The 16,379-nt window shown below is 49.1% G+C and overlaps 1 protein-coding gene across 2 annotated transcripts in view; it reads left to right on the top strand.

The window, feature by feature from the left end:
• The window catches only part of Wdtc1 (WD and tetratricopeptide repeats 1), a 75,067-nt gene extending 66,876 nt beyond the window's left edge, over nucleotides 1-8,191 (top strand). For both annotated transcript variants that reach the window (XM_070037536.1, XM_070037535.1), the window contains exons 13-16: nucleotides 1,342-1,577; nucleotides 3,265-3,445; nucleotides 4,951-5,143; nucleotides 6,270-8,191. In XM_070037536.1, coding sequence (XP_069893637.1) covers nucleotides 1,342-1,577; nucleotides 3,265-3,445; nucleotides 4,951-5,143; nucleotides 6,270-6,467 — 808 coding nt within the window. In that variant the 3' untranslated portion in view covers nucleotides 6,468-8,191. The remainder of the gene's footprint in view (nucleotides 1-1,341; nucleotides 1,578-3,264; nucleotides 3,446-4,950; nucleotides 5,144-6,269) is intronic.
• The last annotated feature ends 8,188 nt before the right edge of the window (nucleotides 8,192-16,379 follow it).

The raw sequence follows: 16,379 nt of genomic DNA, 5'->3' as shown, positions 1-16,379 counted from the left end.
TGACGCAGACCATACCATCAAAACATCTCTGTTTCCTGCCTGCCCGCCCCCACACTGCTGAGACACTGGTCCCTGGTGCGAGCCTGGCTGTTGCTATGTGTTCCCTCTGAGTGCTGTGGGGAAAGAAGGGTCAGGATGAGGCTTCCCTTGTCAGACTTGCTTTCGTGTGCAGGAGGGTTATGATCTAGGGAGCGATGCTTACTGCTTAGCGAGGGTCCACTCTGGCCCAGCACGGGGAGGAAAAAAATAGTCTCCAACAAGGGAAGTGGCGCGCGAAACCTATCTGCTGTCCAGATGAGAAGTGGCGATGGGTCTCCAGGGACCAGGCGCCTCCTGTATCATAGTACAGGTTGGGAAAGGGAGGGGGTTCTCATTTACCTCCTCCCAGTCACACCCCCCCACACACAATAAAAAGCACTCCCACTTCCTTCCTTTCCTCCACACTTTAGGTTGGAGACATGAGTGGGGACAATTTGGAGCTCCTGGCGTGCACAGCCCCCTCGCCAGCAGCTTCCAGAAAGCTGACTCTGCCAAAGAGTCAAGGCCCATCCTCCAGCCCCAGGAGGTGGAGGCCACAGCTGCTGCGGATCAGTCAGCCAGGACAGGGGGGGGTCTGGCTGAGGGTTTGCTGCCTGCTGGTCAGACCCTGAGCCCCCAGCCTGGCACTTCTGGCTTCCCCAGGCCCTAGAACTGTCCTTGAGGGCCCCCTGCTTTGGACATTGCTTTGAAGGCCAGCAGGGGGATTTGAGGAGGTGGATGAAGAAAAAGAGAAGGAGGGCTTGGGGAGCCTGAGGTGGGCAGGATGCCAGGCCTTCTGCTGCAGAGCTGCGGGTGCCTGAGGTGAGCAGTGCACAGTTGCAGCCAGAGTCCAGCAGGGGGCAGCCTGACACCATTTATTGCTGCCTCGAGCCTTCAGGGCTCTTGGCTTTAGCGTGTTCTATCTCCTTGGGAGAGAAGCTTGGGCTGAGCTAGGCCTTCGTCCCCTTGTCCCCAAACCCTGAGGTCTGCTCGGGATGGATTACGATGATTACAGGAAGTAGACTAGAAGTAGACCTCTTGCTTGCTTGCCCTGTGGCTGCACTTCTTTTTTTTTTTTTTTTGGGTCCAGTCGTGGAGCCTGAACTCTGGGCCTGGGCGCTGTCCCTCAGCTCTTCAGCTCAAGGCTAGCACTCTACCACTTGAGCCACAGTGCCACTTGCAGCATTTTTTTTTCTTTTTTTGCTTATGTGGTGCTGAGGAATCGAACCCAGAGCCTCAGGCATGCAAGGCAAGCACTCTACCACTGAGCCACCTTCCCAGCCCCTGGCTGCACTTCTAAGGTATATTCTCTTGCCTTCCCAGGGACGGTGACCACTATGATGCCCTAAGGGACTGCCTCAAGGCCATCTCCCTAAACCCCTGCCACCTGAAGGCACACTTCCGCCTGGCCCGCTGCCTCTTTGAGCTCAAGTATGTGGCTGAGGCCATGGAGTGCCTGGATGACTTCAAAGGAAAGTTCCCAGAACAGGCCCACAGCAGTGCTTGTGACGCATTGGGCCGAGATATCACAGCTGCCCTCTTCTCCAAGAATGACGGTGGTGAGTGGGCACTGAGGAGGAAGGGGTGGTTGTCACTCACCTATCTGAGAACCTTCTGGAGAGGATGAAGTTGTGGGATTGGAGAAGCTTGGATTCAGAAGCTAATGCAGAAACCATTAACCTAAGACAATAGTCTCCCTGTCTCTGAGAAATGCTAGCTCTCCCACTGAGAGTTTGGATTGGTTATAGTATGTTGTTTTGTGCCGGTACTGCAGCTTGAACTCAGAGTCTCACATTGTCACTCAGCTTTCTTGCTCATGGCTGACACTCTGCTGTTGGAGCTATACCTCCAATTTGGCTTTTTTGCTGGTTGATTGGAGATAGTGTTTCACAGACTTTTGTGCCCAGACAGACATCAGACCATGATCCTCTAGGTTCAAACTCAATCCTAAGATCTCAGTCTCCTGAGTAGCTAGGATTATAGGCATGAGCCATGACTACCCAGCCAGTTAGGGTATGTTTGAGGCACTTGGTATAGGAGTACAATGAGCCCAGGCTGCTGGGTCTTTCCTCGTGTTCCCAGACTGGCCTTGGAAGCTCACTAGACTGGGTTTTACCTTTGTTCCAGCCTGTACAAGTGCAACAGAAGTGGCAGTTCAAGGCAATAGAAATGCCTCAGCTTTCCCCTCAGCTTTGGCACCACACAGTTCACTGCCTCACCTGCACAGAGGTCACAAGACTCTGCAGCTCTCCTCGCTAGCATTGGAGGGCAAGCTGGATTGTTGTGGGGTGGTCTATAAATGTGGAAGGAAGGTGAGCTCACTGGAGGCAGACCCCTTTCTTCCTTCCAATTTACTAGCCCTGGAGTCTTTCCTTTGTTTAGTTATCAGACACGTACCATGTGCCAGACACTGTGCTAGGTCCTAGAAATATAGCTGTGATTCTGTCAGATGAGATTTGTGTTTGTGGAGTTCACAACCTAATGACGTAAGCATGCACCGCAAGACAGGCAAAGAAAATGACAAGTGCTAGGGAGCCCCAAGTGGCATAAGGGCTTGGTGCTGGTCTGGGCTTCTTCAGGAAGAGACCTGAGGGATACAGAGTTTAAAAAGTGGCTATGGGAGGCAGAGAGTCCCTGGCTTGGGGACTTTTAAGGAATTAAAAAAAAAAAAAAAAAACAACTAGCAGTCAAGCACTGGTAGCTCATGCCTGTAATCCTAGCTATTTAAGAGGCTGAGATCTAAGGATCACAGTTCAAAGCTAGCCTAGTCAGGAAAGTGTGTCAGACTCTTCTCTCCAATAAACCACCAGAAAACCAGAAGTGGCGCTATAGCTCAAAATGGTAGAGGGCTAGCCTTGAGCAAAAGAGCTCAGGGACAGTGCCCAGGACCAGAGTTTTCAAGCCTTATGACCAACCAAAAAAAAGGAAAGAAAAAAGAAAACTAGCATACTTTACCTGTTAACTGATTGATGCTACTGTTGGGATCCTTAATAACTTGGGTCTGTCAAGCCTTTATTTGGGGAACTAAACCAGGTTTCTCCTGTTATGAAAGGTTTCCTCTTAAACATTCTGAAAAGATAGCTGGATCCAGAGATCCATCTTCCCACAACCTTTTCCAGTTTTCCAGAGTAGGTAGAGCAGGCAGCCCTACATGGCCAGTACTTGGACTAAAAAACAGGGCCAAGAATGGAGGAAAATGGAAAAGGAGTGGCAAGACTCACTCCTTTCCTTGGTCTTTGCCCCCAGAGGACAAGAAGGGAGCTGGTGGTGGTGGTGGTGGTCCAGTCCGCCTCCGGAGCACAAGCCGCAAGGACTCCATCTCAGAAGATGAGATGGTGCTACGGGAACGGAGCTACGACTATCAGTTCCGCTACTGTGGTCACTGCAACACCACGACGGATATCAAGGAGGCGAATTTCTTTGGCAGGTCTGAGGCCCTAAATAGGAGGAGGGCATACCCATTTGGAAACAGGAGTTGGGGTGGGTGGGTCACGGACATATGCTTTTATAAGAAAAGTCTCAACTCCCCATACTACCTCTGTACCTTTGTTCATATGGCCTCACTTTTAGCATCTATGATATGAAACAAGCCATATCCACCCCAGGAGCCATCCCCTGATCTCAGGAGAAACTCCCAAGTACAGCATCCCTCACTTCTGACTGTCTGCATGGGCTAGAGCCTGGTGGTTTTTGTTTTTGTTTTTGTTGGAAGGAGGCAGTGGGGATTGAACTCCACACTTGCTTGATAATGTTTTTGCACTTTTAGCGGGGGGGGGGGGGGGTTGTTTTTGTCAGTCGTGGGGCTTGAACTCAGGGCCTGGGCACTGTCCTGAGTCCTTTTGTTAAGGCTAATACTCACTTTGAGCCACATGCCACTTCTGGTTTTCTGGTGGTTAATTGGAGATATTAAGAGTCTGACTGCCCTGGTTTGCTTTGAACTGCAATCCACAGATCTCAGCCTCCTGAGTAGCACCTGGCCTAGTCTTTTCAGATAGGATTATACGTTTTTGCCTGAACTAGTCTCAGATCTCAGTCCTCCTACTTCTGCTTCCTGAACAGCTTAGATTACAGACAAATACCACCATGCCTGGGCCCCTAGTGTTTAAAATGTTTGGAGCTTCTCTAATGGGAAATAACAAGTCAAGAGCCCCCAAAAGCTGAGATCTTGGCACAACTGTTGTGTGCTGACAACTGCGCTCTAGGTACTGAGAAACAAAGCCTGTTTCTTATACACCATCACCTTAGCCTTCCTTTGTAGATGCTTAGACTTTCAGTAGATGAGACCTATGAATATGAGTACATAATCTATCTGTCAAGTTTAGGCACTGGTGGCTCAGGCCTGTAATCCTGGGAACTCAGGAGGCTGAGATCTGAGGATCATGGTTCAAAGGCAGCCCAGGCAGGAAAGTCCATGAGACTCTTATCTCCAATAAACCACTCAGAAAACCAGAAGTGGTACTGTGGCTCAATTGGTAGATTGCTAGCCTTGAGCTGAAGAGCTGAAGGATAGCACCCAGAGTTTAAGCCATCTATGACTAACCCCCCCAAAAAAAAATCTATCTGCCAAAACCCCCCTGCTGTAAATGTATTGTAGGATTTAGGGGTCTGGATGAAGAAGCCTTGGGTTTTTTGCTGAGGGAAGGGTTAGATGAGGGTGTTCTTAGAGACCTCAGAGAAACAGTATCTGATTCTGGCACTTTGAATGGTCCATCTTAGAGGGCTGCTGGCAGTAGCAAGCCCTGGATCGAAGGGAACAGTAACTAGGGTCTGCAGCATGGAAAGAGTTCCAGGTGTGTGGGAGTTTTGAGTCAAAGACAGACCTTGAGTGTAGGAATCCAGTGGCTCCAGACTTTCCTGTTCCCCACTGAGCCTCTACTTGGGGCTGAGGGAAGTCCCCACCTGACCTCTCCCTGCCCTTTGCCCCCCTGCCAGCAATGCTCAGTACATCGTCAGTGGCTCTGACGATGGCTCCTTCTTCATCTGGGAAAAGGAGACCACCAACCTAGTCCGCGTGCTCCAGGGGGACGAGTCCATTGTCAACTGCCTGCAGCCACATCCCAGCTACTGCTTCCTGGCCACTAGTGGCATTGACCCTGTTGTGCGACTCTGGAACCCTCGACCAGAGGTAAGGGTACAGGCAAAGTGGCCAAAGCCAGACCTTGGGCAGGGTGAGGTCCCTGTGCAGAGCAGAGCGTCTGGCTGACCAGCAGAGAGGGGCTGAACTGAGAAATGAGCTACACAGGTTTGCAGCTGCTGAGATGACTAAGGCAGGGCCAAAGAGGGGACCTCAGGTTCTGCAGCGTTCTGAATGCAGTAGGCAATTCCAGGAGCAATAGTTGGTATCTGCCTTCCTGAAGTGCCCATACCCTAAGAACGGGGGTACAGGGCAGACAAGCAGACTAGCAGTGGCCCTTCATGAGAGGGGCCCTTCTGCTCACATACCAGCGGACCCTCAGGCACAGGAAAGTGTGTGGGACCCTTACTGTCTGCCCTTGCGTTCCTCCTACCTGCACCCCTACTCACACCTGCAGGGTCCAGCCACCCCGGCACCTCCTCAGGGGTTGCTGTGAGGACTGAGAGGCCATGCCTCCACTGTCCAGCCTGGCGTGGTACCTCCATCTCAGTGCACCCACCAGAGGACTCCCCGGCCTCTCTGCCCCACCTCCTCCCCTTTCCTAGCGGACAAGTTGCTAATTTAACATGACTTACAAAGAGGCCCCCCTTGGAAGTAGCACTGTGTGTGGCTAAAGTGGTAGAGCAGTAGTCTTGAGCTGAAGAGCTCAGGGACAGCACCCAGGCCCAGAGTTCAAGCCCCATAACCGACCAAAAAAAAAAAAAGGCCCCTCCAGGAACCATCCTGGGGAGGAGAAGAAAATGAACACTAAGAAAGGACTGTTGAGAGTGCAGTGGAACAATAGAGGGGGAAGCGCAGCGACAGCTCCCAGATAGACTGTCTCCCATATAGACTGACTCTGTGTTCCCCAGCAGGCATCCCAGTGTGCGCTCCCTAGGCTCTACCTGGTGCGCCCACCACACACACATAACCTGGTGTGGCCTTGGCCCACCCTCGCTCCCCACACCCCCACACCGCTCCGTGTATGTGCTTCCCTCCACCACGCACATCTCACGGGTACATCTCCCAGTGTGTGTGGGTCTGTCTTCTCCTGCCCTCCCTCCCCTCCCGTGCTCTAGTGTGTGCCCCGGGGCCCTCCCACCCCAGTCCTCTTGAGCTGCCCTTTCCTCCGCCACAGAGTGAAGACCTCACAGGCCGAGTTGTGGAAGACATGGAAGGCGCCTCTCAAGCCAACCAGCGGCGCATGAATGCGGACCCACTGGAGGTGATGCTGCTCAACATGGGCTACCGGATCACAGGCCTGAGCAGCGGGGGCGCCGGGGCCTCTGACGATGAGGACAGCTCCGAGGGCCAAGTGCAGTGCCGGCCCAGCTAGATATGCCTAGCCCCTCGTCTCCAGCCCCAGCCACTGGCTGGGCCCTCCTCCCTGGGCAGGAGGTCAAGGGATTCTGTTTTGGTTTGTCTTCCACCCCCACCCCCATTTTTCATTTCCCCTGTTTTGTTTGTTAGTTTGGCATTGGGGGTGGGGGTTGCTGCAACTTGCTGGCTTTTACACTCTTGGGCTGAGTGTCCCTTGACTTTTCCCAGCCCTGAGCAGAAAGAAGAGGGGATGCCCCCTCCGTGTGCCCCCACCTCCTGCTTCCATGTCCCTGGACGGCTTGGCCTGACTCAAAACCCTTTCTGTCTTGTGGGGGGCAAGGGCTGACGCTGTCTTCAAGGACTGCCCTGCCCTTCCGTTGGCAGCCGGAAGGGAGTGGAGCTCCCAGCTAGGCCTGGCCTGTTGCCACTTGCTCTCCTGCCTGCAGGGCTAACTCTCCTCCCTCCTGTGGTCTTCAGGGAAGTCCCTCCACAGCCACCAGCGTCAGGGTGGCAGAAAGGGAGGGGGAAGCCCTGGAGTGGGCACGGCCAGCCACATGCCCTGGTGGCAGTGGAACTTCTCACTTCCCCTCCTGGGCATCAGCTCTGCTTGCCCAGGCCTACTCACGCTGGCCACCTCTGGGGGCCCTGCCCTTTCTGAGGGACCTGGTGGGGGTCTGGGCACTGCATCCACGCAGCCACTTTGTGCACCGTGGCCACTCTCCTGGGGCGCTCCTTGGCCTCACTGTGACCTTTCTGCCAGAGCTCCCAGCCAGGCCGGCTCTGCCCTCTCTGCCCTCTTTCCCACCCCACATGCTGAGCCGCCACAAAGACCAAAGAAGTGATGGCTTTTCTAGGTCCCCCTGCTGCTCTGGGGAGAGGGGGTGGGAAAGTCTCCAGCTTAGCCCCCTCCCTCCTCAGCAGCCCCAAGCTTTACACTGGATGCAGCAGTGGTTACCCCACCAAGCCCCTCCTCCCTCTGCCCCCTTGGCTCCTGGCTCTGGAGCTACTTGGGTAGTTGGTTCATCCTCCCTCCCTTCTCCCCCCCCCCCCCCATCCCCTCCGTGCCTCCTTGGCTCCAGCCCTCCAGCTGCAGCCTCTGGGGAGAAGCAGCCTCCCTTCCTCCCTCTCTCCCTCCCGCCCTCCCTCGCCCCTGTCTCTGCCAGGTGCCTCCTCTCAGTCAGGCTTCAGAGCAGCCCTGGAGACAGGAGGGCCATGTTAAAAGCTTTTTCACAGTTTTAAGAAGACAGGGTAGGGGGTGGGGGTGAAACTAGTGGTGGGGGGTCTGGCACCATCTCATTGCTTTAATCCCAGCGACACAGGTGGCAGCTTCTCCCCCTGCCTGCCCACCCCAGTCTCTCTTCCCACCCCTCTTCTAGCTTGGTAATGAAGTATATTTATTGGTGAAGGGAACAGCTGCTGCTGCTTCTCCCGCTGCTGGGACTCACTCCCCTGTCTCTTCTCCATGACCTTTCTCTAGCTGGGGAGTGGGGATAATGGGGCTAGGCCCTGGGACATAAGAACTGGCCAGGGCCCCTTGGTTTCCTGTGTTCCAGCCACCCACCATTTCTTCCCTTCCTGCCTACTGCCTCCCACCTCCCACCCCTGCCTGCCCAGCCTGGGCCCTGCAGTGTGGAGAGACACATAAGCCTTACTGTCCTCTGGGGCAGGAGCCGAGCCTTTTTGTTGCTCTGCTCCCAGGAGAGTGAGGGTGACGCAATTGATTAAAACCATTTTGTTCTAGTTGTGGCCAGTGGCATTTGTGGGGTACAAATGGGTCTTGGGTCCCTCCCCTCCCTAGCTGTGTGACCTTGAGTGACCACACCTCCACCAGGCAGAATGAGGCCTGCCTTGCAGGATCACTGGGCAGTGGCCACTCAGCCCAGCAGGACAGAACACAAAGCCCAGCACTGGCAACTGTAATTCTGCAATAATCAGCTTTTACTCACTGGCTTTCTCCCCTATAAAATAAGGGACTTGGAATCTTGATGGTTTTTCAGACTTTTTAAAAACTAGAACCCAAATAAGAATGGAGTTTCACAGTGTGATTCAAGATACAGATGCTAGCTTGTTAGAAGTGTGTGTGTGTGTGTGTGTGTGTGTGTGTGTGTGTGTGTGTGTGTGTGTGTGTGTGTGTGTGTGTGTGTGTGTGATAATGAAAAGTTTTGCACCATTATACATGTAATGTATGCTCTATCTACTTTTTTATTAGTAGGAAAATTCTGGTTGTAGCCTGCTAAACTGATTTCACAACCTGCAGTTTTTGTTTTTTGTTTTTTTTAATGGTCATAGGGCTTGAACTCAGTGTCTGGGGGCTATCTATGAGCTTTTCTACTCAAGGCTAGCACTCTACCACTTTGAGCCACAAGACCACTTCTGGTTTTCTGGTGGTTAATTGGAGATAAGAGTCCCACAGACTTTCCTGCCTTTGGCTGACTTCAAACCATGATCCTTAGATCTCAGCCTCCTGAGTAGCTAGGATTACAGGCGTGAGCCACTGGCACCAGCTAACAATCTACAGTTTGGTTTTGTTGTTGTTGTTGTTGTTTGTTTATTTTTTGGGGGTCCAGTTGTGGGGCCTGAACTCTGGGCCTGGGCGCTGTCCCTCAGCTCTTCAGCTCAAGGCTAACACTCTACCACTTGAGCCCCAGCGCCACTTCTGGCTTTTTTCTTTTTGCTTATGTGGTGCTGAGAAATCGAACCCAAGGCCTCAGGCATGCAAGGCAAGCGCTCTACCACTGAGCCACCTTCCCAGCCCGACAATCTGCAGTTTTTTTATGTGTACTAGATTACTAGCTCTTCTCTTAAACCAGAAGATTCCAAATGTGCTCAGTGCTGTTAGCATGCTAGTAAGTTTCTTGGAGCCCTAAAGCCAAAAGAAATAGCTAACAGCTCAATTAAGTAGTGATGCCCAAATCCCTAAATAAGTGCTTATGTCTTAACAAGTTGCCATTTAAAAATTAATACACATAATTGGAAGGTATATTCATTTTATTGTTAAATAACTGCAGTTAGATTTGTTCACCTGTTTGGCACTGCACAACTTGTCAAACTCTAATCGACATAGACATTATTACCAAGACTTCCTGTTATGCACTGATTTGCATTTGCTTCTTGTCAGCAACTTAGCTTCTCAAAATGATGTCAAAGTGATGTAAGGCAGTCGTGTAATGAAGCTGCAAACTCCCGGGAGCCAGTAGTTTTCTTAGTAGTACTTCTCAAATTTAAATGCTGTACTTGGCCCCCTGAAATTGGCTGCAGCACCCTAAAGGCTTTTGATACAGCTTAAGAGCTGGTTCACTACTGCAAGAATAGTTTCCTGTTGAAACACTATGATTCTTTGGGAAGAACTGGGCTGGGCCAGCTGGCTATGCTTGGTTTAGTCCAGAAGACAGACCAGAAATAAGTTCTGTTACAAACAAAACAGGTAGAGTTAGGAAGTAGGTACATCAGGCTGGCATCATTCTTTGTTCCCAAACTGAAATCTGCAGTAGCTTCAAGATATTCCCAGACCATGCAAGGCAGGGACAATATTCCAGGTCATGGCAGCAGTGTAATACTTCTTCATGGGCCCTGAGTGATTCTGTTTGGCTAGATGGTCGAGGATGGCCTGGAAGGATAATTAAGTTGGGGAAGAGTTCCTGTGCTGGATGAGAGACGGTAAGTTTGATCTTATAGGCAAAGAGGAGTCATTAGAAACCATCTGAGGTTGGAACAAGCATCAGTAGCTTGCACCTGTTATCCTAGCTATCCAGGAGGTTGAGATCTGAGGATTGCAGTTTGAAGTCATCCTGAGCAGGAAAGGCCATAAGATTCTTATCCCCAGTTAACCACCTAAAAACCAGAAGTAGACCTGTGGCTTAGAGAGGTAGCTTGCTAGCCTTGAGCCAAAAAGCTTAGGAGGCCCTGAATTAAAGCCCCATGACTGACAAGAAAAGATAAAACAGTATCACCAAGGACTCTTACACTTGGAGTTGGCATTCCCTTTTTTATTTTATATTTTTTGCCATTATCAGCATTTAAACTCTATGCCTAGGCTTGATTGTATTACTTGGTTGGCTGGTACTCAATTCACTTGAGCCATGTCCCCAGTCCACTTTCTGCTCTGTGTGTCCTGGGGCTTGAGCTCAAGACTAGGGCACTGTTCCCAAACCTTTTTGTTCAAGTCTTGAGCCATGGTTCTACTTCTAGCTTTCCAGTGGGTTAACTGGAGATAAGGATTTCATGCACTTTCCTGCCTGGGCTGGCCAGGCTGGCCAGGCTGGTTTCAAACCATGATCCTCATATCTCAGCCTCCTGAGTAGCTAGGATTACAGGCATGAGCCACCAGCACCTGGCTGGTACATTAGTTTAGCCATAAGTGTTTTCCTGTATGTCTTATGTGATATACAGCTCGAACATAACATTCTGGATCTGAGACTTCTTATTACTTTGAACTACAGATGTCTGTCTGTAATATGACTGTGTACTGTCATTTGAGGATTTTAAAATACCTTGTATCTATATAAATACATTTTTACTGCATAGATTGCATAATGAAGTGTACCCACTCAAACCCTGGGCTTCGTCCCTTTCTGAGGAGGAATAATGGTCACCTGCACAGTGCAATTCTGTTGTGAGTTTTTGTTTCATAGAGTAATGACTAAAAATCCACTGTGATTTCCCACTTGAAATCCAAACATAGTATGAAATGTAAGGCTGCTTTTCTAAATAATAGCTGAGGTAAGAGCAGAGGAAATTCAGATTTAGTTGAAAAGGGGCTCTTTGATATAATTAGTGTGACAGTTTCTTTGTGCCAGTCCTAGGGCTTGAACTCAAGTCCTGGGTGCTGGTCCTCAAGCATTTGTGCTCAAGGCTAGTGCCCTACCACCTAAGCCACATACCCCTACTTCCAGCTTTTTGGCTAACTGGAGATAAGAGTCTCATGACTTTCCTTGTCAGGCTGGCTTGAAACCACAGCCCTTAGATCTCAGCTTCCTAAGTAGCTAGGATCACTGGTGTGAGATACTGGCACTCAGCTGATATACTTTTATGGAAATTATTTGGTATTAGCTCAACAAATTATATAGAAGAATAAAGATTTATTTACTGGGGGCTGGGAAGGTGGCTCGGTAGTAGAGTGCTTGCCTTGCATGCATGAGGCCCTGGGTTTGATTCCTCAGCACCACATAAGCAAAAAGAAAAAAACCCGGAAGTGGCGCTCTGGCTCAAGTGGTAGAGCGCTAGCCTTGAGCTGAAGAGCTGAGGGACAGTGCCCAGGCCAAGAGTTCAGGCCCCCACGACCGGACCCAAAAAAAAAAAATTTATTTACTGTAAGGCCACAGTGATCAAGATAGCCTGCTATTAGGGCTGGGAAGATGGCTCAGTGGTAGAGTGCTTGCCTCACATGCATGAGGCCCTGGATTTGATTCCTCAGCACCACATAAACAGAAAAAGCCGGGAGTGGCACTGTGGCTCAAGTGGTAGAGTGCTAACCTTGAGCTGAAGAGCTCAGGGAGAGTGCCCAGACCCAGAATGCAAGCCCCATGACAAAAAAAAAAAAAAAAAAAAAAAAGCCTGCTATTGGCAAAATAGATTAACAATGGAATTAATAGAGAACTAAGAAATAGACCTATACAAATATAGCCAACTGATATTTAACAAAGGAGTAAAGTTAATTCAATGGAGGAAGGATAATGTTTTATCATGTGCAGAAACAACTGGACATCTGTTAAAAAATTAATAATGACCTTATATTACACATGCATATATACACAACAGCCAGGCGCCGGTGGCTCACCCTGTAATCCTAGTTACTCAGGAGGCTGAGATCAGAGGATTGCGGTTCAAAGCCAGCCCAGGCAGGAGAGGCCACGAGACATCTAATAAAATATTCAGAGTGGGGCTGGGAAGGTGGCTCAGTGGTAGAGCGCTTGCCTTGCATGCCTGAGGCCCTGGGTTCGATTCCTCAGCACCACATAGGCAAAAAGAGAAAAGCCAGAAGTGACGCTGTGGCTCAAGTGGTAGAGCGCTAGCCTTGAGCTGAAGAGCTGAGGGACAGCGCCCAGGCCCAGAGTTCAGGCCCCACGACTGGACCCAAAAAATATATATATATATATTCAGAGTGGTTCTGTGGCTCAAGTAATTGAGCACTAGCCTTGAGCAAAAGAAGCTTACGAACAGCGCCCAGGCCCAGAGTTGAAGCCCCAGGGGAAGAAATTTTTTCTTAAAGTATCATAGAAAAACCAAGCATGAGGATCAAAAGTGGTGGCTCATAGGTATCATTTCACTTTCTGGGGAGGCAGTGATTGGAAGACTTGAGGTTTGAGGCCAACCCCAACAAAAAGTTACAGACCCCATTTCAATAAGCAAGTGTGGTAGCTGTGATCCCAGCCACTCGCTGGCTGAGGTAAAACCATCACAGTCTGGAGCAAAAATGGGATATGAGACTTGAAAAGGCCAAGAAGAGCTTGAGCATGGGCTCAAATGGTAGAGCACCTGACTCGTAGATGTGAGGCCCTGAATCCAGAGCCCCAAGAACACAAAAGCCATTTGTGGTGGTTCAAGTCTGTAATCTTTAGCATCCCAGAGGCTGTTTCAAGACAGCCGTGGCTACATAGCAAGATCTTGTCAAAAACAAACAACAAAAAAATGGAAAATAACACAAAAAAAATCTAGGCAACCTTGGGTTTGTTTTTAGACACAGAACCATGAAACAAATCTATGAAACAAAAAAACACTCAAAAAAAAAAAAAGATAAGTTGGACTTACTTAGATTAAAAAATTTTGGCTCAGCAAAAGGCTCTGTTAAGGTGTGAGCCACTGGCACCAGGCTGAAACTATTTTTAAAACATGCCTGGTAAAAGACTTGTATCTAAAATGTGCAAAGAGCCAGGCGCTGGTAGCTCATGCCTGCAATTCTACCTACTCAGGATGCTGAGATCTGAGGATTGTGGTTCACAGCCAGCCTGGGCAGAAAAGTCCATGAGATTCTTCTTCTTTTTTTTTTTTTTTGGGGGGGGGATCCTGTTGTGGGGCCTGAACTCTGGGCCTGGGCGCTGTCCCTCAGCTCTTCAGCTCAAGGCTAATGCTCTACCACTTGAGCCACAGAGCCACTTCCAGCTTTTTTCTTTTTGCTTATGTGGTGCTGAGGAATTGAACCCAGGGCCTCAGGCATGCAAAGCAAGCGCTCTACCACTGAGCCACCTTCCCAGCCCCTCCATGAGATTCTTATCTTCAATTAACCATGAGAAAACCGGAAGTGGCGCTGTGGCTCAAAGTGGTGGAGCACTAGCCTTGAGTGAAAAAGCTCAGGGACAATGTCCTGACTTCAAGCCCCCACAACTAATGACAAAAAAATGTACAGAGTCCCTAAGATACAACAATTTCAAATAATTAAAAAGTGGATATCAGATCAAAACAGACAACATATAAACACAAGGAAAAAATTTCAACATATCATTAGAGAATAGTAAATTAAAACTTTATATACCTAAATTTTTTCTTGGGGGGGGGGGGTCCAGTCGTGGGGCCTGAACTCTGGGCCTAGGCGCTGTCCCTCAACTCTTCAGCTAAAGGCTAACGCTCTACTACTTGAGCCACAGCGCCACTTCCGGCTTTTTTTTTCTGCTTATGTGGTGCTGAGGAATCGAACCCAGGGCCTCAGGCATGCAAGGCTAGCGCCCTACCACTGAGCCACCTTCCCAGCTCCCACATACCTGAATTTTTTGAATGATGGTATTCAAATGCTGACAAAGATATGGACAACTCATTGACTGCTGGTAGAAATGCAAATAAGGCACCACCATTTTAAATGACAATTTGGCTGACATTCTTACAGCGCAGGTCCAGTTGCACTCTTTAGTACTTACTCAAGGTAAAAATCGTATGTCCACACAAACCTGTATACAAATGTTTATAGGAGTTAGTTCCATAGTTGCCCCAAACTGGAAGCAACCAAGTTGTCCTTCAGAAGATAAGTGCATACCAGATGCTGGTGGCTGTAACCCTAGCTACAGGAGGCTGAGGATCCTTGTTTGAAACAGCCCAGGCAGGAAAGTCTGAAACTCTTCAATTAACCACCCCAAATCCAGAAGTAGAGCTGTGGCTTAAGTGATAGAGCCCTAGCCTTTGAGCCAAAAAGTTCACTGCTCAGGCCCTGAGTTCAAGCCCCAGGACCAACACACAAAGTTGAAGGACTAGCCAAGTGCTGTGGGATGTTCTTGTGCTCCCTGCTACTCCAGGAGCTTAGACTAAAAGTGGCTTGCACTTAGGAGTTCAAGATCAGCCCAGGAAACATCATGAGAAGCAATCTCAAAATATACACATAGCCAGACACCTACAATCCTAGCTACTAAAAATGCTGAGATCTGAGGATCACAGTTCAAAGCCAGCCCAGAGAGGAAAGTCCATGAGACACATCTCCAATAAACCACCAAAAAACCAGAAGTGGCGCTGTGACTCAAGTGGTAGAACATTAGCCTTGAGCTGAAGAGCTCAGGAACAGCGCCCACGCTCAGAGTTCAAGCCCCATGACCAACAACAACAATGTGTGAGTGTGTGTGTACTTATAATGTGTATTATTTTAAGGCATCTTTCTAACATGGAACCAAAGCTAAAGAACCACTGATCCAGCCCTATCCATGTTATACAAGTATGGACAGTGAGCCAGGTCCTAATGGCTCATATCTGTAATCCTAGCAACTCAGGAGGCTGAGATCTGAGGATCAAAGTTTGAAGACAACCCAAGAAGCAAAGTCCATGAGACACATATCTCCAATTAACCACCAAAAGGCCAAAAGTAATGCTGCTGTGGCTCCAGTAGAACAAACAGCTTTGAGTGGAAAAAACTAAGAGACAGTGCCCAAGCCCTGAGTTCAGGCTCCAGCACTGATAGAAAAAAAATTGTATGGAACAATGAATTTCAAAGGTCGGCATGAAAAGGAAAAGATGAAGTGCTTTTCCTTGCTTCAAGACCTCTAGTGAGTGAGAACTTACATACATGAATTGGGAGCAAACTTAAATACATACTGCTTAGTGACAGAATCCAGTCTATAAAGGCAACATAGTCTAGGCAATTGTGTGGCTTTCTGGAAAAAGTAAAGTAATATAGTAAAAAGATCAGTAGAACTTAATTTTTAAAGTATTTTTCACATATGACTCATCCAAAGCTCTTACCAACCTGCTGACCGAGAACCTGGGACTCAGATAAGCCCACATAATGAATGCATAGCAAAACAGATGTGGAAAGTTGGGAGTTCAGCGTCTGTGGTGGACAACTGTGGCCCCAATGTCCTGCTGCCAGTCTCTGTGCTTAGAAGCATGTCAAAACATGGCTGTAGAGCTTAGAGAGAGATGAGAAGTTAACTAGTACAGTGGTTCTCAGCCTGTGTATATACCAGACTCATCCAGGATGCTTTAAAAACTTCCTAGTTCTCATCCCCAGAGATTCTGAGTTGACAGAGTTCAAGCATCCATCCATTATTTTACAGCATCATAGGTTCATCCTAATGGAAGCCAGAACTGAGATCCACTGATCTACTATAGATCTAACCACTGATCTATTATGTGGGTAGGCTCACATTCTATAAACATGGGCAGTAAGTTCCAGTTGGGGTAGGAACCCCAGTGCATGAAAAGCAAGACCAGGTCTGAAATTCTGATATGTGTGTGTGTGTGTGTGTGTGTATGTGCGTGTGTGCACGCGTGTGCGCGTGCACGCGCATATGCGTGTGCCACAGCTCCATTTCTGCCTTTTTTTTTTTGTCACGGAGCTTGAACTCTGGGCCTGGGTGCTGTCCCTCAGCTCTTCAGCTCAAGGCTAGCACTCTACCACTGGAACCACAGCACCACTTCTTTTTTTTGTGGTTTATTGGAGATAAGAGTCTCATGGACTTTTCCTGCCCAACAGGATTTGAGCCATGATCCTCAGATCTCAGCCTCCAGAGTAGCA

Source organism: Dipodomys merriami, unplaced genomic scaffold, assembly GCF_024711535.1.
Source record: "Dipodomys merriami isolate MVZ:Mamm:240054 unplaced genomic scaffold, mDipMer1.0.p SCAF_28, whole genome shotgun sequence".
NCBI classification, from domain to species: Eukaryota; Metazoa; Chordata; class Mammalia; order Rodentia; family Heteromyidae; genus Dipodomys; species Dipodomys merriami.
The sequence above is the reverse complement of the archived record's forward strand: the minus strand, read 5'-3'. Positions and strand labels throughout refer to the sequence as shown.